We start from the raw sequence: 25,322 nt of genomic DNA on the forward strand, positions 1-25,322 counted from the left end.
CACACACACACACACACACACCTCCTCTCACTCATAAACTTCTTTAGATTGCTCCATTGATCTGACGTGGAGAATCCCCTGGTGTGCTCATTTCATTTACGATGGATAATTAATTTCCGTTGATAGATTCACAGCGGAACTCCCTCTCCTCTCATTCCTTTGATGTGAGCAGGTTTTTCGATAACAACGCAATTTATCTCATTTGTGCGAGATTTGATGAGTAAATGGGCTTCGCTCCGTACCTCAGACTGAAATTTAACTCTGAGGGCTCGGGAGTTTAAGAAAAGGGAGATAAGAGAGATGTGTGGCAAGGCAAGGCAAGGCAAGGCAAGGCAAGGCAGCTTTATTTGTATAGCGACCATTTCCAGCAACAGCAATTCAATGCTTTACACAAATCATTTAAACAGATAAAACACAAGTAAAAACAGTTAAAAATCACAAGCATTAAAAACCGGTAAAACACATGATAACAGTTAAAAAAAAACAAGAGAACATAAAACACAAGAATAAAATTTACAGTGCAGCATAGAATTTAAGAAATGATTAGTCATTTAAAGAAGGCAGCATCAAATAGAAAGGTCTTCAGCCTTGATTTAAAAGAACTGAGAGTAGCAGCGGATCTACAGGTTTCTGGGAGTTTATTCCAGATATGAGGAGCATAGAAACTGAAAGCTGTGTGTCTAAGTCTGTGTAGCGTGGCACTGTTCTATTTATGCTGTCTGAAGAAAAAGTAATGCCAGTGGTTTTTCACATTAAGGGTATAAATGATAAATTCAGTCTTTTTTTAAGGGAGTCAGCAGGTGAAATTTTAGGGCAAAGTTAAATATATAAAATGTATTGTGCAGTTGCAAGTGTTTTGACCAAAGACAATGAAATAATTATATATATATATATATATATATATATATATATATATATATATATATATATATATGCAGATACAGTACATATATAAGAAACATCCCTGATATAAACAGTATTTCCTTACCTCCATAGTGGTATGATACGTTGAGTGTTCTGACATAAAGTCAGGTGTGATGATAATAAGACAGGAAGGTCATTTCAACTGCACCGAGTCAATGATTCAGCTCTGATGAAGTACATTCTATATAAAAAAGTTCAATTCCAAAATGCAATATTTACAGTATATCATTTTAAGAGCAAATAGATCATTACCAAAAGTTGAAAAGCCAATCTTGAAAATAAAAATTGGACGTAATTTACCTGCTGTCCCTCAAACTGACTTGGGATTTCTTTCAATTTTGTGCTGTCAATCAAGTAGATGCCACCAAATGATGGACAGCTCACGTTGGCCCATAACTTTCCATACATGCTGAACACAGCAGGAACAACACCCATTAACTCCAGTGACACATAAGCAGTCCAGGACAAGAGACTACGTTCTCAGCCTGGGACAGAATGAGAGAGTCTTTTGCGTATTGCAACTATTTCAACTCATGCGAATACACGATTTTTCGCAGTGAACACACCTTTAGGATGAGAATGAGGAAGCATCAATACTCTCAAATTAAACACCAAGATGCTTAGCAGTCTCACTGAAGAGCAGCTAAATCTCTAGATAAGGTCTTCAATGGCTTCTTAGGTCTTAAAACTGGTGGCCATCTAAAACGTGCTACCTATGCCACATGGGGCTGGGTATCGCCATGATTTCCCGATTCAATTTGACTTCTGACTCAATTTAATATGATTCCATATTAATTTGATCAGGGATATTTCAGTACCAATGCCAATTTTGCTAGGGCATGAAAGAGATCAGAGAAATAATGCTGTAAATTGTACAAGGAACCCGATCACCTTGTACATTATTAAAAATAATAATGTTGGCGTTAAAGATTGACCCCCAAGGCAGTTACATAGAGACAGAAAAAGTGCTTTCAGTGCACAGGATGTGATGCAGAGACGTATACCTGAAGCCCTACATATGTAAAAATTACCATTGAATTTTTTCCCTTGCTGAAAGTTTGCCTAGCTTTGCAGTGTTACTTAGCATGACATGGAATCCTTAGATATTCTAGTTTCATATGATAGCCTACCAATATCATTACTCTGGCTTTAAAACGGAGCCTCTTCAAAGATCGATTTCGGAATTTTTGAAATGGATATCATATTCAAATGAAGATCGGAAACTAACTAACTTTTAACTAATTCCTAATGGATTTAGAATTTTTGATCAGCCTTAAGGTCCTGACCCACTAACCCGATAATCGGCCGTCGGACAGTCAGGCGAGGTCAGGTCAGTGACTCGAGTCTGTTCGGTGTGCTCCGTGGCGTCGTTCGTCGAAGGGGCCGGCGGACTACATTTTGGCCAAGCCGACATGCTTGGTCGGAAGGCGGGCACTGCTGGCAGTCGGACTCAAATCTGATCTGATTGGTGGAGAGCTAACCTGGAACAAGCGGATTGAATGTGATTAGAGTCCATTAGAATCTGACGAAATCTTTCAAACTGACCTTTGTCGATCTGAAATGAAGATTCAGCAGCTGCACGGCCGATTACTCCATAAAATGTTTTCAGAAACACGTTTTGGGGAACCATTTTAGTAAAATATGAGATCATATACACGCTGCCATGACAGTCTGGCTTTTCCAGAGAAACCAGACCCACGTGACACATTGGTCCAATCAGCTGCCGTCGGTGGTCTGCATCGCTTTGATGGGTTCCGAGGCACATTTGGGCCAACTCATGGTGTCAGTCAGCCCAACTGTTTTTTCTGCCAACAGTCAGCTGTCTGGTTGGTGTGTCAGGGCCAGGGTGCGATTTGTGAAATTGTGATTATCCGATCAAAAACTTAATGAGTCTTTTTTGTGCCTAAACCTAACTGTCATCGCCGCATGATGCTCACTTTTTCTGGCTAAACTCAACCGCCATGGCCCCTGAGAGGGCCGTCATCTGGCGCTGCATGTAGCCGGCTCACAGTCACCTATTGGAGGCTAAGCAACCGCCGCTGGTAGCCGGCGTCCTGGAGCTCTGTAGCAGAAACTACAACTAGCAACCACCGCTCTGATTGTATCGTTCTATGGTACTGCCATATAAACGCTTTACTTACTACTAATATGGTCTAGGTTATTGGTGAAGTATGACCACTTTAAAGTGGGGGGAGTGTACATTTTGTCCCCACTGGAGACAAAAATAATTCAGCAGAAGTTCTGGGATTGTAGATAGGCAGGGATCTGTAGACCAGAAAGGGGGAAATCACACCCTTCACTTATCATTAATAAATCAGAGAGTGAATTACTGACTATACACATCACACTTTCCTCTTCCTCTGCAGGTGTGTTTGTTGGAGTGCGAGGGTCATGTCTCCTCTTCGCTCACATGGGAGGTGTGTAGACGTGTCAAGCTGTCGCACTACCCCCCGCTGTTGGAGAGAGAGGCTCTGTTCAAGAGAACGGGACAGGAGCTGGAGCTCACTTCTCTGGATCTGAACTCTGACAGTGAACTGCTGCAGTCGGCGGCCGTGGAGCCCTTCCAGGAGGGGGAACGGGATGAGGCGCCCTTTGAGCCGCGCAGTGCCCAGTATGACTCATCTTTGCTGGATTCCTCCGAGGAGGGGGAGGGCCTGCGGGGTGTGGATCTCAGCGTGGCGGACGCAGAGAGGAAGCCGAGGGACGAGAGGAACGCGGGGAGCGACAGCCAGCTGGAAGGGGACGAGGACGATGCCTTAGAGGCCATCACCTTATCCAAACGCTTTGGTGGCTTTCAGAGGGGGCGCCACGGGTACAGGAAGCTGATTGGCTCAGCCGTGAGGCCCATACAAAAGCGCTACGGCGGCTTCATAGGCGTCCGGAAATCTGCCCGCAAATGGAACAGTCAGAAGCGGGTGAACCAGCTGCTCAGGCAGTACCTGGGCATGAGGAGCAGCCGCAGCGGCAGGTTCAACAGCATCCCGGTAACTCGCGCGTGGAGGCAAAACAAACTGTAACACTCTCACTACTCCCAGTTACCTGAACCAGATCACGTTTCCAGCATCTCACTCCACGTTTGAAGTGTGACGTCATCGCCGTCACCCAAAAGAACAGACTCCGCCATCTCACCGCGCCTCTTTTTGTGTCTCTAAGTATCAAGGAATGTTTTGACCGTGATGTCCTTCTAAATAAGCATATTTTAACGCCATCCTATCAAATAAAAGAATTAGAGAAGTGCAATTGGATACATTTTGTGTGTGTGTCGCTATGATAAAAAAGGGGCCAAATGAGATTGAAAAACTGGTTCACTGCAAGCTTTTCACCAGAGGTGAGACCTGAGGGTGTGACATTTAAAACTCATGTTGAATGCACTTTCATGCATGCGTGGACGGCTTTCTTTTTTTTTTTTTTGCACTCTGTAGTTTGTGTTACTAATGTCAAGCTCTCATGTAATGGACCTATTCATCACTGCATAGGCCCCCCCTTTTAAAAATGGCATTTCAAAACCAAACAAATTATACACTATTGTTATCATTATAATCACCAATCAGATTGGAAGTGAACCACCAGCACTTTTCTTTTAAGATGGGTCATCCAGATGGTAGGACAGTGATGAAGCACACATTCCTGTTAACTACTGATCTACCAATCTCATTTTCTACTTAAGGAACTTCATTAATTAAACACAATGTGTATTAAATTGGTTTTCTGAACTTTCAAACTTACCAAGACTTTGCATCGCTATGCAAAAATAAGCCATGTTCCCATTGCTTAGTTCTGGGGGGGGGGTTCTCTCAAAGGAATGAGCAGCAGGTTGGCAGACTCCCCGAGGTGCAGTGGAACTATACTGTCCTCTAGTGTCTGAGGAACAAACATGTTGCCCATTGGATACTGACTTGGGATCAGTTGTGCCATGCCCTTCATTATACTTGATGTCATTCTCTAATTAGAAATTAGCACACGATGTCAAATATACAAATATGCTTAATTTATGGTTGATATTTACATGGTCTTCACAGTTAAACTGAACGATCATGAATGTTCCTTAACCAAACCTGAGGAAACTAGTGTCCATTACTCCTCCTTCTCACAGTATTAATAGTGCTTGTATGATTGTGTATCATATTTGCCAACCATCTAAGATACTGTATCAAAATGAATTGCGTGGGGTGGGTGGCTGAAACTTAGATTTCACTTTTTAGAAAAGCAAAGCCTTCTGAAGTGGAAGGAATTATTATTTTTTGGACCCTCCCATTATCTCAAAAAATAATTTCTTTGTTAAAAGCTAAAAGAAAGCAAAGCGTGAAAAATTTGTAGGACAATACAGTATATTATACCTTAATTTAACCCATACCATGGGAATCGAAGAACAATGTTTATTGCCATAACTGTGCACCTTAGAAGTGGATTTATAAATTTCCAATTTTTCAACAAATTACACAATGTGGAAGAATCCTGCCACTTTAAAACAAATTTAAAACAAAAGAAAACAATGTGCACATCCAACAATTCTTAGATGTAGGTCTGTTGGAAAATATGACAGCAGACTTTAAAACGTTAGATATTAACGGTGATGTAATCTAATGTATTCTAGTAGGTTTACTGAACTGGCCAGAATGTGCCTTTGGGGGAGGGGGGGCCATATCATAGTGGAAGGTCTGGGAGTCCTCACCAGGGAAAATTTTGAGCATCAACTAAGTAATTTGGATACACTTTCATACACCAATTTACAGTGGAAATACTTTTATTTAACGTAATATGTAATATAATGGAAAGTATGTTGTAGCGTGTCATTGGGCATTTTCAGTGGGTATATGGAAATACTGGAGTTATAGTGGGTATTCTACGTATACCTGCTTCTCACGTAAACTACACCATTGGATATTAAACACTAGATGTTAAATCTTAGGTGTTTAATATTCTTGATGAAAGTCCAGAGGGGCCAGAATGTTAGTTTCTTTAAGACATTGTGATGCTGAGCTAGAGCTGAGAGCGGGATCTTCCTGAAAAAAAAACAACATCTAAATGTTTTTGTATAGCTGTCTTGCATACATCTGACAGACCTGAGCACTATAATATTCGTTTCCCCATGCCCAAATATTCCAAATTTACCCTGCAATTATAAAAATGAGGGAGCTATATTTTAAAGTGTTTGCAAATTTGAAACTCAGGAGTATGAGAAACTAATCCCTGGTCAGTCCTCAGACATTACTCCACCCTGGGGCTATATGCACAGCTGTTCATGTCACTTTAGTCCAAGTGTACATTGGTGCGTGAAGCTGGAAACTGGCGGGGCCAATACGTGTCCCACTGTAGGATGGGAAAGAAGGTCTAAGTGACTCCAGCCCTGGAAACCACCATCTTAATGTACCCTTTAAGAGCCGAGGGATGAAATGAACTGTGCATGTCAGCTGTGGTCATTATTATACGGAGTTATGTTTCTGCTCGGGTGGAAAAAAAAACATGTTCATTTGTTTTTTGCCGTCAAGATATTTTCCTCCACTTGCATTTCCAATTATTTTGCATCTAAATAGTGTTTACGTGTTGATTAGTGTCTGATTATGAGGTGTAATCATGTATGCATATGAGTGTGTGAATGATTGAACTGTGACTGTGCATATGCATGTGTTTGAATGTGTGCGTGTGTCAATCCAACACAAAAAATGGAACTTATGAATACAGTGTACAGACTACATTTCTAACATGATATCATTGTTCCGAGTCTTCAGACAAAATGTGTATAGAGAAAAACCTACAATAAAACTGTTTGCTATTTCTTTTGTGGACTGTCATGCAGAAGGAAGAAAAAAAGACCAAAAAAACGGTTTCAAATTCTCAGTGCTTTTTAATTTGTGTTTGACAATATATTTCCTCTTTTTTTATTGCTATTACCAACTCATTCCCCTAATGCTAGTCTCATTGCCATGATTCCATAGCTTCGGATTACACCATTAACACTGGTTGTATGCCAACACTTGGGCAGGAAGGAAATAGGTACTTGGTTGAGTTGAAACCAAACGTAGCTTATTCTCGTGAGTTCATATTTCAACAAAGTGCCAAAAAACATGTAAATTCCCCAAAAAATAATCTGCCCGATACGTGGGCGGAAAGAGACGATTTAAAAAAAAAAAAAGGTATAAAATACTTGTACGTAACTCAAAGCACACAATATAATGTACATCATAACCACCGTGTAACCACTGGAAGATAGGGTTAGAATGAAGGAAAAACAGCCAAGTAGCAGTCTAATACAGTGGAGCTACAGGGGCAGTAAAGATGAACCTTTGGATAAAGTAGGAGAGTATTGTAGGCTTAGCACATCACATGGTCAAAGTCAGTCAACAGTTAGCACCATTGCAGACTTCAGTTTGCAGGATCAAGTTACAAAGATACAGAAAAGTCCATTTGCATTTCTTTTAGGAAAGAAACAAAAAGAGTTGAAAGTAAAACAAAAAAACAGAACTGTTGTTTTCCTTGACGGCTCTCGGGCCCTTATTTATATCCTCTTTTTTGATAAAAGTCTCTTTTTTTATCACTCATCCATCCATCCGTCCATCCACAGATCCACGTCACTCACGCTGCCGCCTCTAGTCGGGGAAGCGCTGGCAGGCTTTTTTCCAGCGGCAGGCGGTGCACCACTGATCCTTGCGCTCCACCCCGTACACCTTGCGACACTTTTTGGCCTCCCCGCGACCCTTCCTGCCGAGGCAAAGACACACATCATGTGGGTGAGAGGCGATGCGAGAGCGCTGGAAAGGAAAGGAAAGGTCCCTACCGCACACGCTTGATGTGATCAATCTCAACACTGAGACTGAGGAATAGACTGATAACAAAATGAAGAGATGGTTGAATTCATTTTATTTATTCTTCCTGGCCAAGCCATGGAAATGGGATTTTAAAGACAAGCAGCACAGTCGGCGATAAAATGCCAACCTGGAGGTGAGGGATAGCGGACAGATACTGGAGTCAAACAGACATCAGCAGAAAAGATGTGTGGACCCAGATCAATCAAGCTTTATTTACCCTCAATGTATAAAAGGGATGGCTCCTTTCTGCATCTACATCTGAACTCTCAAATGTCTTACAAGTTAACAACAGCGTCCCCTCGCCACTGAGCTGGCCTGGAGCGTCGGGTATACTCCGGCGCGACCCCACCATGGGCCGCCGTAGATGGCACGCTACGAGCATGCACGGAGATGTTTATGCCCAACGCATTGTTCGCAGCAGTATAGACTTAATCGGCATTACTGGGAACGTGCACTAAAACGTCATTTCCGTCTATGGTGTGGGGGAAAACAAACCATTTGAATGAATGAGCGTGGACCTTGTAAGCGGTTAATCTTTACTCTTCCTCATATTTACAATTGTAATTTTTTGCTTGGTTGGTACAAAGCCGTAAAGTTGCCGTGTGGCGTTCTACACATCCAATAAGAAATCCTGATCGTAAGTTTCATATACTGCCAGACGGAGCCGGTGTTAATACCATAATGTCGCTGCTACAGTCCAAACTGTAACAGTAACATGGAATTTACTCATTTAACATGCTAAGACATAGCATTACTAGTCTTTAATCTCATAGATTTAATAAACGTGGGATAACAATAGACAGTTTAATGAGCCTGGGAAAACGGCACTGATCCTGGGGAATGACTGGAATTGTTGGGTCTTTGTAAATTCTGGAGTGTGGTCTAAACCTACTCTATCTGTAAAGTGTCTTGAGATATCTCTTGTTATAATCTGATCCTATAAATATAATTTAATTGAATAATACAGTCAGACTGAATCATCTAAGATTAGCTAACAGTTAACGTTAGCTGTCTCTTACCTGGAGACTCAATCAGGTAGCTAAGGTTAACAAAACATGTGGGGAAACGACACCTGGACATACATACCGTCGGGTCGCTTGCCCAGTCACTTATGATGTACCCATTATGACTCAGTTTTTTATGTATCTTGCTCTGTCAAGCAGCAAAAGTACCATACTGTTTTTATTAAGATTATTTTTGGGGAATTTTCCGCCTTTATTTCTGATTTTACAGCTGAAGACGTGAAAGGGGAGATAGAGGGAGAATGACACCCAGCAAAGGGCCGCAGGTCGGAGTCAAACCTCGCTGCATCGAGGAGGGAACCTCTATGCATGGGCGCCCACCCTACCAACTGTGAATAGGCAAGAAGTAGTAGAGAAGAAGAAACTGGAAGTAAAGGACACATGCTGCCTGGCAACAGTCAGTATCTGGTGTTAGGGTTGGGGTTAAGAGAACACCTCTCCAAAGTGCCAGACGCCATCAAATTTGCACACTCAAGTTGGTTAAGACGACAAACTGCAGTCAGGTCAAGAGAGAGAGAGAGAGAGAGAGAGAGAGAGAGAGAGAGGGGGGGGGGGGGGGGGGGGGGGGGGATGAACCCTTACCCTAACCCTGTCCAATAACCCTGCTGTCTAATCAGCATCTTGATTTGCCACACCTGCGAGGTGAATGGATTACCTTGGCAAAGGAGAAGTGCTCACTAACAGATTTAGACAGATTTGTGAGCGATATTTGGGAGAAATAAGCCTTTTGTATACATAGAAAAAGTCTTCCGGATATTGACTTCCGCTCGTGAAAACTGGGGGCCAAAATAAAAGTGTTAAGTTTTTAATTTTGTTCAGTGTACATCCTCACAGAGCTACTAGCATGGTGGGTAATGCCTCACCTGAAGGAGCAGTGAGTGCGGGAAGGCGACACACTCATAGGCTGCAGCCTGTTCTGCTGGAGCCACTGTTCCCCGACACTGACGGACCGGCAGCGAGCTTTCACCACCTGAAGAGACACACGACCACACATCAAATACGAAGGCAGAATGGAGAAGAAGTCATAAAAGAGACCTAACAGAAAATGTGGTGATTTCATTTGTTAGCTGCAGGCATGGTTGCTACACAGTGAATCTATGTCCGCGATGTTCCACCTACTCCGTCACCTGCAGCTTCCTTTGTGTTGGCGTTCTAACCTCAGGTGGATTCATGAGGACTATGGTTACCTGGTCCTCAGATCTCTGCAGGGTAAATCCAGACAGCCGGCTAGACTATCTGTCCAATCTGAGGACTATGGTTACCTGGTCCTCAGATCTCTGCAGGGTAAATCCAGACAGCTAGCTAGACTATCTGTCCAATCTGAGGACTATGGTTACCTGGTCCTCAGATCTCTGCAGGGTAAATCCAGACAGCTAGCTAGACTATCTGTCCAATCAGAGTTTTCTGTTGACGAAACTGTTGAAAACATGGCTCCACTCGGCATTCAGCACTCCCCAAAACAATTGTGATTGGTTTAAAAAAATGCCAATAAACCAGAGCAGGTTTTTCTCCCATCCCAGAAGGCTGTGTGGGCTAGCCTGGCAATGCGAGACTACTACACAAGCAACTGTGTTTCCACTGTTTTGGTACCAGGACTTGTCTGATTCCGATCTCCACTGTGGATCATAACCACCTCAGTGAAGGCGAGATTCTGCCGTGAAATCATCTTCAACTTGCTCTACCAGGAACGCCGAATGAAAAAAAGGACATACTATGTACATAAAGACAGAACAGGACAGAAGACCCACCGGAGTGTTACTGGGGCCAGAGACGGAGGCGGAGGGGGTCCAACCCTGGCAGCCAGGGCTTTTGGGGGCCAAAGATACCTGGACGGGGCTACAGGCCTAGATGGAGCAGGAGAGAGGAGGCAACACATGGTTCATCAAATCTGTAGAAACTGGCTCACAACCGGTTCCATATAACAAAAGTAAGTTAGTTACATCTTTGATATTAGACTGAAAACATTCGATGGAACGTTCTCTCTTCAAATTTCACGTTGAGGCAGTTTTCATGTCCGTCTGGGACTATGGTGAGGTGATTTATAGACATGCATCATCTTCAACTCTTTAATCTCTGGACGTTCTGGTCTATTACTCTGCCTTCAGATTCATAACCCATCACGTCTATGGTAGATTCATATCATTGTATTTTAGATGAAAGTATTGGGTGGTCTTCGCTCCATGAATGACGAGCTACTCACTGGTATCTCTTTATCTATAAGGCTCTTATTGGAAAACGACCATTTTACTCAGAGGGATATTATCAGACTGCTCTGCTGACTGGCTTTACGAGCTCGGTCTGAACTTGGAAAAACTGCTTTTAGTTTCAGTGCACCCGGCTCCTAAAACAAATTACAGTCCTTTCTTTCAACTTAATTGTGCCATTTGGACAATTTAGAAATCTGGTTTTAAACTTGCAACCTTCTACTTGTAACTGCTTTTACATAAAATTGTATTTTCTTTTGCATCCTTATCATCCAAATGCATTTATCAAATAGTTTTCCAAATTCTGAAATATCTTTCTATGTTTCTTATGATTGTACTTTGTTTTTGTCTTTGTAATCTGACTCGATGACATCGAGTTTATGTTTATCACACAAGCCATATATATCGATCAAGATAAAATCAGATGAGACCAAACGTATTTCCTTTGAGTCGATATTCATAAAATTCCATTGAATGTTACTGTTTCCATAAGGCATTTTTCATTTGATATCACTTAATTCGGATAAAAACGTGTGGATGGAAACATAGCTAGTGTTTCCAAATGTCTCCGTTTTAGAGCAGTGTGGACACGAGCCGTAAACGTAGCAAAAGACACTAATTCCTAAACTGTTGTCTTCCTTGGGTCAGCATAACAGCAAAAATATACAACCAATCAATTAAGGGCTTTTGATCCAGTTGCCGTGACAAACAAAGTCCAAAATGCCACATATTAAATGATCTTTTCCTGTGATGTTGTTCCCATTCCCTCTGTCCTACTTCTCCTCCCAGTGTCTCAGAAACAACATACTACCGCTGCTGCAAACTGGATTAATTGCACAAAAGAAAGCATGGTGATGGGGAGTACCCACTGTCACGGTCACTGTGTTGACCCTGGAGGCAGATTGAGTGTGGAGAAAAAAAAACGTGCCAGTGTGAGTTCAGCCCGGGGGTCAGGCATTTCAAGCCACAAGCAGCTGTGACGCACACACACACACACACACACACACACACAAAACACACCCACACGCACGCACGCACGCACGCAAACACCACACACACAAAAACACACAAACACACACACACACACACAAAAACACCCACACACGCAAGCACGCACGCAAACACCCACCACACAACACACAAAACACACACAGCACGCACGCACGCAAACACACCACACCACACACACACAACACCAACACACCCACACAAGCACGCACACAAACACCCACACACGCACGCACACAAACACCCACACACACACGCACACACACGCAAAACACAAAACACCCACACACGCACGCACACAAAACACCCACCACACACACACACAACACACACACACACACACACACACAACACACGCCACACCAACACACACACACGCACACACACAACACACACACACACACCAAACACACACACCACACAAACACACACACAAGCACGGCCACAAACACCCACACACGCACGTACACACACACCCACACACGCACACAAACACACACACGCACACAAACACCCACACACCCACACAAGCACGCACACACAAACACGCACGCACATACACCCATTCACGCGCGCGCACACACCCACACAGACACACACACTCACACACACACACAAACACACACACACACATACACACACACACGCACGCACGCACACACTACTCCACCAGCAGCACTGATTCACAATTCAACCCACTGCAGGGAAAGAAGTATTCATATCCTTCACAAAAAGTACTAATACTACACTGTAAAACTACTTTGTTACAAGTTCTGCATTGAAATTGTTACTTAAGTAAAAGTAGCTTAGTATTATCAGGAAAATGTACGTATTGTAAGTATAACAAGTAAAAGTACTCAATGCAGAAAAGTCCTTTTGAAACTGGAAATGATCCAAACAGTTCTGTCAGTCAGCTACAGACTACGTGCTAATCGGTTAATCGTTTAGCTGGACTTGTGGGCTCAATTTATAATAAAACATCATATTTTATAAACTACTTGTGTTTTGTGTGTAACACTCTTAATTTGTAAAGTAACTACATCTGTCGGATTAATGCAGTGGTGTAAAAAGTACAATATTTCTCTCTGGAATGTAGCGGAGTAGAAGTAGAAAGTGGCATGAAATGAAAAGACTCAACTCAAAACCTTGTAGTTGTACTTGAGTAACTGTACGTTCCACCACTGCACGAGGAAATGAAAGACAAATGTGGTACAAAATGGACACAGTTTCCCATCTGTTGTATGAAAAAAGGAAAAGAATTGCCTAGTTTGCTAGGGACATTTTACTGAGTTTTTAGGTTGAATCAGTCCAAAGTGGGTATGGATATGAGTACATCAGGTTCTAACCACTGAACAACTACACTGAAAGAATTCATGTAGTGTTTTTTTCTTTTTTTGCCTTTTACAGGCTGCTGAGAGTCTAGTCTCCTTGGGGGAGCGAGCACGCCGACAGCTTCCTCTCTCACTGTCACAAAGCATCCATTTACAGACTCAGCGGTACAGGGTAAACGCAGGTCACCAGTGAAATGTGCTGCTTTGTCATGCATACGCAAAGTTGTAGCTCACTGGCTCATTAGAGGGCTATCTGCATGGGCAGGGAGGACGGAGGAAACAACACAGCAGACCAGCCGTGAAACCTCTGCACAGAAACTCCAGTAAAGTGGAGATAATGTCCTTTGAGATATCCAGTAGGAAAAAAATGAATTTAGATACTTTAGTTTCTGCTTTCATTTCAGGACTGATTTCTTAGAAAAGTAGATTGAATGGGAAACTGTGATGTTTGGAGCGTGAATTCCTTCCTTTGAAACACTCCATCTTCACCTGACAATCAATAATTCATGTTCACAGACCGGGCTGTCTCCTTTCATCGTTCTCAAACTCGCATGGAAGAACTCAAATACCGGGAAGTAAACAACTATTTATTGGAATTAGGGATCTTAAAAGCCGATTCACGTATTTTGTGCTAAAACTCAATATGACCTAAACAAATCTCTCATGTTAGACGGATTGAGTCTAAGTCTTCTAAGAATAAATTTCAGCCCGCAAACAAGCATTTAGACTACAGGTGTCAAACTCAAGGCCCGCGGGCCAAATCCGGTCCCTCACAACCTTTGATCCGGCCCGTGTATCAATTTAGGTTCACGACTTTTTGTCCGCTTACTTTTTGTCGCTCATGCCAACATTCTTGGTTCTTTTTTTCAACATTTTTGCTAAATATTTTTTTTAAATGTGGCGCTATTTTTCATATTTTTGTCGTTTTTTTGTGCTTTTCAGGAGGTTTTTGCTGTTAATTTTTTCATTATTGTTGCCGCTATTTTTTGACATTTTAGGGCTTTTTAAAACTGTTTTTGACACTTTTTCAGACATTCTTGGCATTTTTGACTTTTTTTTCCGATTAAATCAAAGCATGTCAATAAAATATATGCCGGTAATATTCAGGTTTTTGAAGCACTCGTTGGACATGTATACAGCGCATTCTGAATATGCTTCTCAATCTCATCTCAGGGTTTTTACGGCGGTTTGTGACAGTTTACAGCCTCCTGCCTGTTTGCAGCGTACGGCCAGCTCTGGGTGTTGCTATGGTTGTTGGACACTAACTAACCAGCCAACAATTGTTACAGCTGCTGTAGAGATGCACGCCCAAAAGAAAGAAGGAGAAACACACGCCTACTTTGAAACATTATGAAACAGGTTTTTTGGTTATGCTCAAACATCGTAACACCGACCTTTACAAGAAGGTGGTTGAGGAATGAGATAGGGAGTCTGTGTTTTCATGGTCAAACCAGGCCGCCGTTGGTTGAAAACTTTGAAAAAATCCTATTTGGCACGGCTGCATGTCAATGGGAATATTAGTGGACTATTCACTTTCATTAGCCATGTAAACTGCTTAGTTGGAATATTGTCTTATCGCAAACCCCCCCAGGAACCTTATGTGCATGTAAACCTAGTCCCTGCTGCAGTGTACCCACCTGATAGAGATGCTCGGAGTGGATCTGCCAGAAGCTGCTGGGGGCCGACTGGCTGAGTGGACTGGGCCTGCTGGGGCCGGCCCCGGAGCTGGAGTTGGATCTGGGTCTGTGATCTGGGGGGATCTGGAGCCCCGAGGCCACAGTAGAAGTGCAGGAGGCCCAGCTGAGTTGAGAGGATGAAGCCTGGCCCAGAGCCTGCTGGGAAGGAGCTGGAGGAACCAAAGGACCTGGAGGAGCTGGAACCGAGCTGGCGTCCACAGTCTCACAGGAGATCTTGGTGTAGTAGAAGTCCTCTTCTCTCTGGGACTGATCTGACCCACTGCTGTGTGTGTGGGTGAGTGTGTGTGTGTAAATGTGTGTGTATGTTTGGCAGATGGTGGGACAGACCAGTGGATACACAGGATGAAAACAGTGAGTTGTTTGTTTGGACCATTACTGAACGCGGCACTCCCTGTGGCCCAGATATAAAATCTCAAAAATGTTTCATCACTTCCCGAAACTAAGTCCCCGCTCTTCCACACCCTGAAAATTTGATTCCCTCTTGTTTTTTTAATGTTGTTTTGCAGCTCAGGAATGTTCTAAAAGTCTGGGTTTTACTACACCCCGGTCTATAGAGGAGGAGAATGAAAACACAGAATGTACAACAGGGATGACATTTCCATGATATTCCTACTTCTATACACTTTGATAATTCCTTAATATTCTACAAACTACAGACAACAGTCTTGGGATTAACACCACATATAAATAGAAGTGAAAAGATATCACACCTCAGTACTTTTTTGATACAGAGTGAAATGTGTCACAGTATCAGAAACTGTCAAATACTGAGTTTGTATTCTTAGCCAATATTTATGTTATTACTTATATATATTACTTATGTTCTTGTATGGCTGCTTGTATCTCATATAACGCACTTATATCGACACAAAGTAATTATACATTTGGTAACTGCAGTACTAATTCATTTTACGTGTGGAGGAATAAATAAATCAATCTTGAGCGCGTCACAGTGTGTGTGTCTCTGTGTGTGTGTCTCAGTGTGTGTGTCTCAGTGTGTGTGTCTCAGTGTGTTTGTCTAAGTGTGTGTGTGTGTCTCAGTGGTTTGTCTCAGTGTGTTTGTCTCAGTGTGTGTGTGTCTCAGTGTGTGTGTCTCAGTGTGTGTGTCTCAGTGTGTTGTCTCAGTGTGTTTGTCTCAGTGTGTGTGTGTGTCTGTGTGTGTGTGTCTCAGTGTGTTTGTCTCAGTGTGTGTGTGTCTCAGTGTGTGTGTGTTCAGTGGTGTGTCTCGTGTGTTGTCTAATATGTGTGTCTCAGTGTGTGTGTCTCAGTGTGTTTGTCTCAGTATGTGTGTCTCAGTGTGTTTGTCTCAGTGTGTTTGTCTCAGTGTGTGTGTGTCTCAGTGTTTGTCTCAGTGTTTTGTTCCTCGTAGCAGTACTTTGTTGTACTGCGTCACCTAACAAGCAGCTGATTGTAAACCCGACTCACCACAGATGTAGCACCCGGATGTGTCTTTTCATTCCGACTGAAGACGTGAGCACCTTGCCACAACCGGGCCACAGACACTTATACACCCCTCTGAAAGAGCTCTGTGGGGGGAGAACACAACACAGGTCAAGTACAGGAGAGAAGGGGGGGGGGTAAAAAAGAGAAATGCACAGAAAGACACAAAGTACAGAGAGCGAAGGAGGAAACAGTCTCTGTCTTTAATATCATATTCCTTTGCTGATTCCAGAGCACATGTGTCAAACTCAAGGCCTGCCCATCAGTTTAGGTTCAGAATACATTTTGGTCCGCCTAGTTGTGCACTAATTATAAAAAATGGGAAACTGTTGTCAACTGGCAACATTACGCGACACTCACACACTGAATTTGGCAAATTTGCCGCCTCTTATGGGACTCAGAGTTTGTGAGTCGGCTGTGTGCCAGCCTACTTCTAAAAAATTTTACCATTGTTTTGCTTGATTTGCTGAATTCTAGGATGGCTTTGGGACATTTTTGGTGACTTTTTCAGTCGCTTCATGTGGACCAAACTGTAAGTGAGAAGACTATATGAGACATAATAGACAATAATAGAGTCAAAGATATTTTACTTCTTTCAATGAAATAAAAGCACGTCAACAAACTCCACATGTTTGATGTGATCAAAACTCTCATTGTGTGAATATTTTATGAAAGCACCAATAGTCAACACTACAATATCGCTGGGGTATTGTTATCGAGGTATTTGGTCAGACATATTGTGATATCTAATTTTCTCCATATGGCCCAGTCCTACCGCTGTGTACCTTTGGCTTTTTGGCATTTAGCTCCTCTCCCTGATCCAGTTCCATTTGTAGGCCTTCGTCAGGGCTGCCGTCCATCTCAGTGACGGACGGCGAGGGGGCGGGACTCACGTTGCCGTGGTCCCAGCTCCAGTAGCCGCTGCTGCCGCTGTCAGAGAGCTCGCCGCCGCCACACTCCATGTCAGCTGACGATGATGAGCCGGCTGTAAAGCAGGAAGTCATTTTTACCATTCCAAATGACTATACCAAGATGTAAATGCTGTAAACATGCCCCCATGGGTATTTTTTTAAGGGCTTCATCTAACATTAAATTTTCATTGTAGAATAATCTGTTTTTCAAATTAATCAATTTGTTTTTTGGCTTATAAAATGTCGATCAGTGTTTCCCAAGGACAAGACATTTGAGGATGCTCAAATGTCTCATTTTGTCCACAACTCAAAGATATCCAGCTCCCTGTCACGGAGGACTGAAGAAACTAGAAAATATTCACATTTTACAAGCTGGATAATGTGTACGGTTTCATTCATAAAAAATCTCTTTAATGGATTATCAGAATAGTTGGCGATTAATTTAATTGTTGACATCTAATCGATTCATCTATGCAGCTCTATTGTTTTGATGGATACTAAAAGAGTTCATTGTTAAAATACATCTTATGGCTTCAGAGATAAAATATTAAATAGGTTCTATTTCTTTGTGACTAAAATAGACGGTGTGCGTTTGGGCCTGCTCCGTGCTGCTTATCTCTCTGCCCGTTGTGCCGAGAACTGCAGGTGTCCCACACCGGTGCCTGGCGGTGTGTCTCACTGTGAGAAGTTAAGACCACCAGGGACCACGGGGTTTTATTTTTGGCTGCACTGTGGTTTTTCTGTATGTGTTTACCTGCCTGGCTTGACACATATATTATTTATTCATTTATTTTTTAATTCAGGACAATGCACACTGATGAACATGTACAGCAGTACACGTAAAGATGCCTCATTGTAGCCCGAGGGCTAATTTCCATCTGCAGTCCATTAGGCAGGTTGAAGTCACAATAAAAAAAGACAAAAGATATTCCATAGTACCATTTAGCATAACAAAAATAAAAATAAAGAAAATCAGGACAATTCATTAGTAGATGTTAAAATGGAGACACAATTCATTAGTATGCTACCAATGAATATGCTTGCGTCTAGCCTAATACGACTGGTATGAGCGGCCATATTGGATAACATGCGTGCATAAATGAAAATAGCTTTACTTACAATGCTATACGCAACGCTTATGAGCTGTTACAGTTAAAAATCATAAGTAATAAAACACACCCTTGCTCAGCTGAATACACTCTGGGGTTTCCCTGCTAAGGCACTACTGGAATGGTATAACCAGTAGCTTATGGTGGCTAATGTTGGCTAAATTTAGCGCTGGTTTCCATCATTTACTTATTTGTATATAATGTATGAAATGGTCTTTACACCCTCACAGCAATAAATAACTCATGTTCTCTGAAAAAGGAGTGACAAAGAGCCAATCAAATGGCTCCTCGCCCCGCTGAGCGTACTCTACCCCTCACGTGTGCGAGCCTGAGCTCAATGCGTGTCGTCGCCAACGGAGTTACTGCAAGTCTACTGGAGAAGGGTGGGGGGGGGACTCAGCTTCAGTTGCCACTGCCGTAGTTACTTCCAACCGCCCGCTCTGCTTAAGAGGCCAAAAATAGAAAGACAGAAGGCGATGGCGACAGCTAAGGGAGTTTCACGTCATGAGAAGTGACGCCATGGTTTCTGGGATTTGTTGTTTTCAGGAAATGTATCGTGCACCTGTGTGTGTGTGTGTGTGTGTGTGTGTGTGTGTGTGTGGCAGAGCCCTGAGGAGATGCTACTTTCAAATCTTGCTTGCTTTTCGACATTACCGACCCTGCCTTTAAGCATTAGCCCCACCAGGTGTAGTGAGAACAGAGTGTGTTGGGTGAGCTGAGACAGACCTGGTACAGGATCTGTGTGTGGGGGGCTCTGGACCACGGGGCTGCAGGACAGACTGGTCAGAACCATGGCGGCCATGATCTCGTCCATCTCCACTGACTCTGGGCTGCGGAAGCTGGACACAGCATACAATCAACATCCTTAGACCTTAGCTTAACCCAGTCCACACTCACACCCTCATGTGCTGTTGCCAATCCCTCACCTGTATGGCGCCTCTCTGGTGGCTGACGCATTGCTGAGGTGCATTGTGGGTCCCATAGTTTGCAAGGGAGCTGCCAGGTTTTTCCAGCCTCGCTCAGCCTCCCTCTGTGCTGGGGAAACTGATGTTTTGTTCTCGTGATGTCCGCCCTCCACCAATGTTTTCCCCGCCTGGACACGCCTCTGTGTACACACCTTTAAAAGAAGGAGTGCAAACACGAGCTCCTCGTTATTAAAATATGCAACAGTTAGGGGTTTTGCGCTAACACTACACTCCCAGCAGCGATGTAGTCGAGTCACCTGTCGAGTCCGAGTCAAGTCTAGAGTCTCAAGTGTTTGAATCCAAGTCCCCAAAGGAAGGTACGAGTCCAGTCACCATTACCTGAGTTCTAGTCCAGAGAATAGCGACTCCAGTTGGACTTGAGTCCGACTCCAGGACTCAAAGTCAGAAACTTCATCCAACTCCTGAGTCCTATATCATGAATGCTCCAGTCTGATTTCATAAACCCTTAAGTCCAAGTCATTAGTGCGCAAGTCCACTTTGAGTCCAGAGAATAGTGACTTGAGTCAGACTCAAGTCTTAGTCCGGGGACTTGTCTACTCCATCACTGACTCCCAGTCAGTATATTAAAGACTGACATGGAGTGTCTTTGATACCCTAAAACTGAGTCTTGCTGTTGCCATGAATACAGCAGTTCAGAGAATATTTCCTGTCCATCCGGGGCATGCCGGCATAACAGCCTAAAACAGGATGTGGGCGCCAACCTCTGAAAAATAATGATCCATTTGCGGGAGCTCATCAAAATGCAAATATTGCATCGTGGTGACCGGTGATGGCCATATTTGCATGTCTTTACCAAATGAATGAATACATAGAGGCTTGGATGATTGACAAGACAAAAAATGAATCATCTCGGTTCATGAAAGGGAGTCTGGTCCCTCTGCGCCTACTCACCAGCGTCTGCTGCATGTCAGGCCCGTTGCTGCTGTGCGTGGTTGTAGCGGTGCAGGCGTGTGGGCCCACCTGGCAGACTGCCGTCCCGCCTGGCCCCGCTCCAACTCTGTCCTCAGGTCCCATAGCTGCCATGGTGCTGCTGCACACAATGAGGGGACTCAGCCCAGTGACACACCTCCCTGCCGAAAAGACACCAGGGACAGCATGAGATTCAAAGCAATCAAAATAACTGACAGCATTGTCAAATGTTTCTCCAGCAATGAAATATGCATAAAATTGCTTATGAAATGGATACTTCAGGAAAAGGCTAACTTTAGTATTTTTCCACCTGGAACCAATTTTCCCATGTTTTTGTGTCTAAGGGACTCATTTTTTGAACAACATTTTCTACAGGCCGCAATGTAAGCACTCGTGGGAATTGTGCAACGTTAATTTACATCCACTAAAAGTTCTGTTTTTGCCACCGACAGGCTCATATTGTTTATCCAAGTGTATTACATCATGGAAAGGATCCCTACAGAGATCAAAAGTATGAATATGTTTAGCCAGGAACAGCTCTGAAACTGGCTATCAACAATCGCATCAAATCTTAACAAAATGGCCGACCTCAATAGGGATCCTTTCCATAATGTTGTCTGAAACAATATTAATAATCTGAGCCTGTCAGTGGCAAAAACTGAAGGTGCGCAATTGCCCATTAACGTTACATTGCAGCTTTCTTGCTTAGTACCGGACCACTTTCAAAAACGATGCTCCATCAGTCACTCAAACACTGGATCCTACATTTCCTACAATGCACCTCCATCCAACAGTATCTCATGTCTATTAAATGTCCACTTACCTCAAACTACACACCGCCAGTTTGGCTCAAGCATAACTGATGACATTATCAGGTACGCCTCACCAGGAAGGCCCCGGTCCCCCACTGACACTGACACAACCCCCCCCCTCTAGTCAGTGCACTTTGCACTAACCTCCATCCTGGACTATACATCTGCCCATTGCACACAGTGTTTAAACTACTTAAACAGCTATTTTGTATACATCTGTTTCTGTATTGATTGTTGATTCCTATTAATGTTTAATATGTTTGTTTGTGCATGTATGGACCAACCACCAAGGCCAAGTCCACGTAGGGTAACTACGGTGGCAATAAACTCCTTTCTGATTCTACGGTCTACTGACGGGTAAACTGAACTTCCTGTGTAAAATCAGTGGAGTGTCATTTCAACTGCATTTAAATCCCCTTCAAATCATAAAATATTTCCCATAAATTAAGCAATTTTAGTAATAAAAGTAACTTTTGTTGTAATATTTGAAAAGGTGTTTTTTTAAAGCCTTATGTGATGAAGGTTATTTCCAACTATATGAAGAATATGCTCATCAAATGATCAATGCCAGGCTTTCTCTGATGAGTAGATATGGATGTGTAAACAGAAGGCAGCTTTGCTGACTCGTGAGTGTTGGCAGACACTAATGCACACATTCCATCTTCCATCTTTCGGACTAACAGTGCAGAGCAAAACCACCACACTGGATTTGAAAATGATTTCAGGAAATTGAAGTAAACACAGACTTGTGTGGATTTAGATAGCGGCTCGAGCAGAAGCTGGCTGTAGATTTGTCTAATCTAATAAAGTATGAGACTGATAACGCCTTCCAGAGACGCAATCTGACGTTTAGGGGCATTCACTGTGGCCCGTCGCCCATAGAGGCATAAATGGGGTAGTGCTGCATTTAGGGCACGTGGGAATAATGCTGATGGAATTGCTCATAGCATTCTGCAGCATTTACCATCTTTAATTTACAACTTTTTAAAGTATTATGGCTCAAACTCAATGACTGGAGTTTTCTCCAGTTCTGACAGCTATTTCATACTCAAACCACATATTGCATATCACGTGCACAAAATGATTGTCATCCACTAAGTGAGGACATTTGAACTCACTATAACAATAATTTATCTGAAGTAATTACTTGATTAGCGGCAAAAATGCCAACTTTCTTTTTATTTTCAGATGCTCAGATGTGAGGCTTTCTTTTTTTTTCCTACACATTTTCAAAAGTTAAATTCAAACACTTTTCAAGCATCCCAGAGTGCATTTTTAAAGGCTTTTCCAGCACCTTACAGCCGTGGTTATGACATATTTGTATACAGTACATACATTAAACTGATTACTGTACTTCTCAATTGCATTAAATGATATGCTGTAATGCTACAAGCAACCAAAGTTAGGATTCGTGCCATATTAGGGAAACACAACCAGGTTACATGATTTAACCTGTTTATGTCCTGTGTTTGCACTACACTCAACATCCTATTGAACCTGGTTTTTAAGCATTATTTAAATCCAAGCACTTGTCAAAGCTTGAAAACACCACATTAAAATTCAAGTGTGTTCGAGGATTTTAAACAGTCGTAGGAACCCTGGCATATTATGTTGTAAATTACAATAAAAACAATTTGCAGATGTCGCTTTGAACGCTGGAAAATTGTGTGGCACTACTTCCTGCAATTTTGCAAACTTCCCAAGAGAACTGTTAGTTGGGCTTGTTGTAGCCCTAAGCAATAACAATAACAATGTTTATTATGGTTATGATGATGATGATGATGATGATGATCTTCTTTTTTTATTCTTTACATAGTTTTATACATTCTGTGCTATTGTAACAGGTAAATAGACGTTACACGTCTATTTACACCATAGACTGTAAATATTAATGAACAAAGCATCTGGTGGGGAAGTGCTCCAGATGCGGAAGTGCCTTAAACCTGCATTCTATCTGAATTCCTGCAGGGGGGAACCCCTTAAACCTGCATTCTATCTGAATTCCTGCAGGGGGGGACTCCTTAAACCTGCATTCTATCTGAATTCCTGCAAGGGGGGACTCCTTAAACCTGCATTCTATCTGAATTCCTGCAAGGGGGGACTCCTTAAACCTGCATTCTATCTGAATTCCTGCAGGGGGGACTCCTTAAACCTGCATTCTATCTACAATTCCTGCAGGGGGGGACTCCTTAAACCTGCATTCTATCTGAATTCCTGCAGGGGGGGACTCCTTAAACCTGCATTCTATCTGAATTCCTGCAGGGGGGGACTCCTTAAACCTGCATTCTATCTGAATTCCTGCAGGGGGGGACAAGTGTGGTTGTAAAAAGAGGTCTGTTTCTGTAGAAGTCTTTGAGAAAGTGACCCACTTCTTACTTGATTTATTACCTCAGTCAACATTTTCATAATGAGTTTATGGTCTCAATCGCTAGATGTTAATTTTTTAAATCTGCGATACAGCAGGGGGGGTTTTAGGGCGTGGCTATGATGTGATTGCTAGTGAAAGTGTGTAATGTAACGTAGCATGTAACTCCCAGATCTGTTGACGAACGGCTGCAGCCATGACTGACAGCTGAAGTCTCGAAGACCCAGGAGATCTCGCGAGATCTCGTAGAATAGAATTACAAAACTACCAACAGGAGTAGAGGGGCAACAACTCTGAGCTGTTTTCAAGGTGTAGAGCAGGGAGACATGATCACCTTGAGCATGCTCTATTTTATTTAGAAAATTAACCAGATGTTTTATGTGTTTCTGTGCTTGACTACCTGTCCCTCACTATCTGCCGTGTGGAGCTCTGGGGCCGGGGATCGCCGGAGCTGGGACGGAGTCGGGGGCGCAGCCGCATTAACTATAATGGAAACCTAACGACTCCGCCGCGGTTCCGCAACCGGTAGAAATTGGGAGTAAGTAGCTCCCCCCTCCCTCCCCCTTCTCGTCTAACACCTTCACATCCAGGACGGCTGCGCCCGTATCTGCAAACTCTCATAACGCCTCATAGCAGATCTCCACAAACCGATGGGTGACGTCACACATGCTCTGTCCATTCATATACAGTCAATGATTTAAACATGCATTTGTAAAATGAAACAAAAATAAAAGCATAGTGTTATTTGTTATTAATATCAATACTGTTATTAACAAAAACAATTCAACAGCACAAATACACTGTCAAATAACTAAAAATTTGAAATAGTTCTTATGTTGCGTATTATGGTATAAAATATGGCTGTATTACAAAGTGACATAGTGACAACAAGGTAAACAAATACCAGTTCTGATCAACCCTTGGACAGGAATTTACAGCCATGGCCGTGTTTTTATATAATAGTGGAGGTCTGGGGCAGTGCCAAGTTTACCACTTCAAACCTTCGTCAAACAGGATTTTTTAACGAGAAAACTCAACTCTCCCATTCTTTTCTGTGCACCCGAACGCAGCATAAAACCCGATTTCCCCCCCCAGCTTGTTTCCACCAATCAGCGTCCAGCTTCGGTAGTAAACAAGTGCAAGTATGGGCGGGGAGCCGGCGCTCATTGGCCGAGCTCTGGTTTTCAGTTACACACCTCCTTTCTGACAACGTGTTCAGACACGAGTTTCGCCGGGGGAGCGAGCTGCTGGACGGGGGGAGTCCGCTGGAAACAACCGGGCCGTGGACGCGAGAGAGCCACGACAAACACGCGCTCCCGGCAAATTACACATACGACATCGTCGTATCATGCAAAAAAGAAGGAGAAGATAAACAGAAGAATGAAAGTGTAGTGTGTGTAAACAGTGTTGCTACAAAAACATAACGTCATCACCCCCCCTCCCCTCTCCCCTCTCCCCCCACTCACGTAGCCAAGCTAGTCCAGGCAAATGCAATGCAACTTATTTTGTTTTTATCTTATTTTGGACGCATAACAAGAGCTTAAACGCATTTTAATATCCAGCAGTGAGCTCCCTGGCTCCTTATCAATCGGATACTTCGAATTTGAATGTGTTGCGCATGAGGATTTAAACGAAGCGAATCGACACTTTTCCCCAAAAAATATATAACCTTACGGTTGTTTCCAATAGTGCTTTTGATCGGCGTTTGCATTAAAGCTGACCAGAAGTCAGAGTTTATCCTTCAACTACAACACTGATCTCCACCCGGCAACGCAGATTGAGATCAGGAGACCCCCCC

The 25,322-nt window shown here is 43.0% G+C and overlaps 2 protein-coding genes across 4 annotated transcripts in view; one reads left to right on the top strand and one right to left on the bottom strand.

Moving 5' to 3' along the window:
* Positions 1-6,701, top strand: part of pnocb (prepronociceptin b) — a 31,789-nt gene extending 25,088 nt beyond the window's left edge. For both annotated transcript variants that reach the window (XM_032542547.1, XM_032542545.1), the window contains exon 3: positions 3,291-6,701. In XM_032542547.1, the coding sequence (XP_032398438.1) occupies positions 3,291-3,941 (651 nt within the window). In that variant the 3' untranslated portion in view covers positions 3,942-6,701. The remainder of the gene's footprint in view (positions 1-3,290) is intronic.
* Positions 6,702-6,748: 47 nt separating this feature from the next.
* znf395b (zinc finger protein 395b) overlaps positions 6,749-25,322 on the bottom strand; it is an 18,961-nt gene continuing 387 nt past the window's right edge. The window contains exons 2-10 of one of the 2 annotated variants that reach the window (XM_032542543.1): positions 20,330-20,508; positions 19,379-19,569; positions 19,179-19,291; positions 17,218-17,417; positions 16,418-16,518; positions 14,933-15,251; positions 10,501-10,596; positions 9,616-9,722; positions 6,749-7,623 (exon numbers count right to left, since the gene is read on the bottom strand). In XM_032542543.1, the coding sequence (XP_032398434.1) occupies positions 7,512-7,623; positions 9,616-9,722; positions 10,501-10,596; positions 14,933-15,251; positions 16,418-16,518; positions 17,218-17,417; positions 19,179-19,291; positions 19,379-19,569; positions 20,330-20,461 (1,371 nt within the window). In that variant the 5' untranslated portion in view covers positions 20,462-20,508 and the 3' untranslated portion in view covers positions 6,749-7,511. Of the gene's footprint in view, positions 7,624-9,615; positions 9,723-10,500; positions 10,597-14,932; positions 15,255-16,417; positions 16,519-17,217; positions 17,418-19,178; positions 19,292-19,378; positions 19,570-20,329; positions 20,509-25,322 lie in introns of both variants that reach the window. The other variant, XM_032542542.1, reaches the window with a different exon arrangement.

The sequence above is a fragment of the Etheostoma spectabile genome, chromosome 18 (assembly GCF_008692095.1).
Source record: "Etheostoma spectabile isolate EspeVRDwgs_2016 chromosome 18, UIUC_Espe_1.0, whole genome shotgun sequence".
Classification (NCBI taxonomy): Eukaryota; Metazoa; Chordata; class Actinopteri; order Perciformes; family Percidae; genus Etheostoma; species Etheostoma spectabile.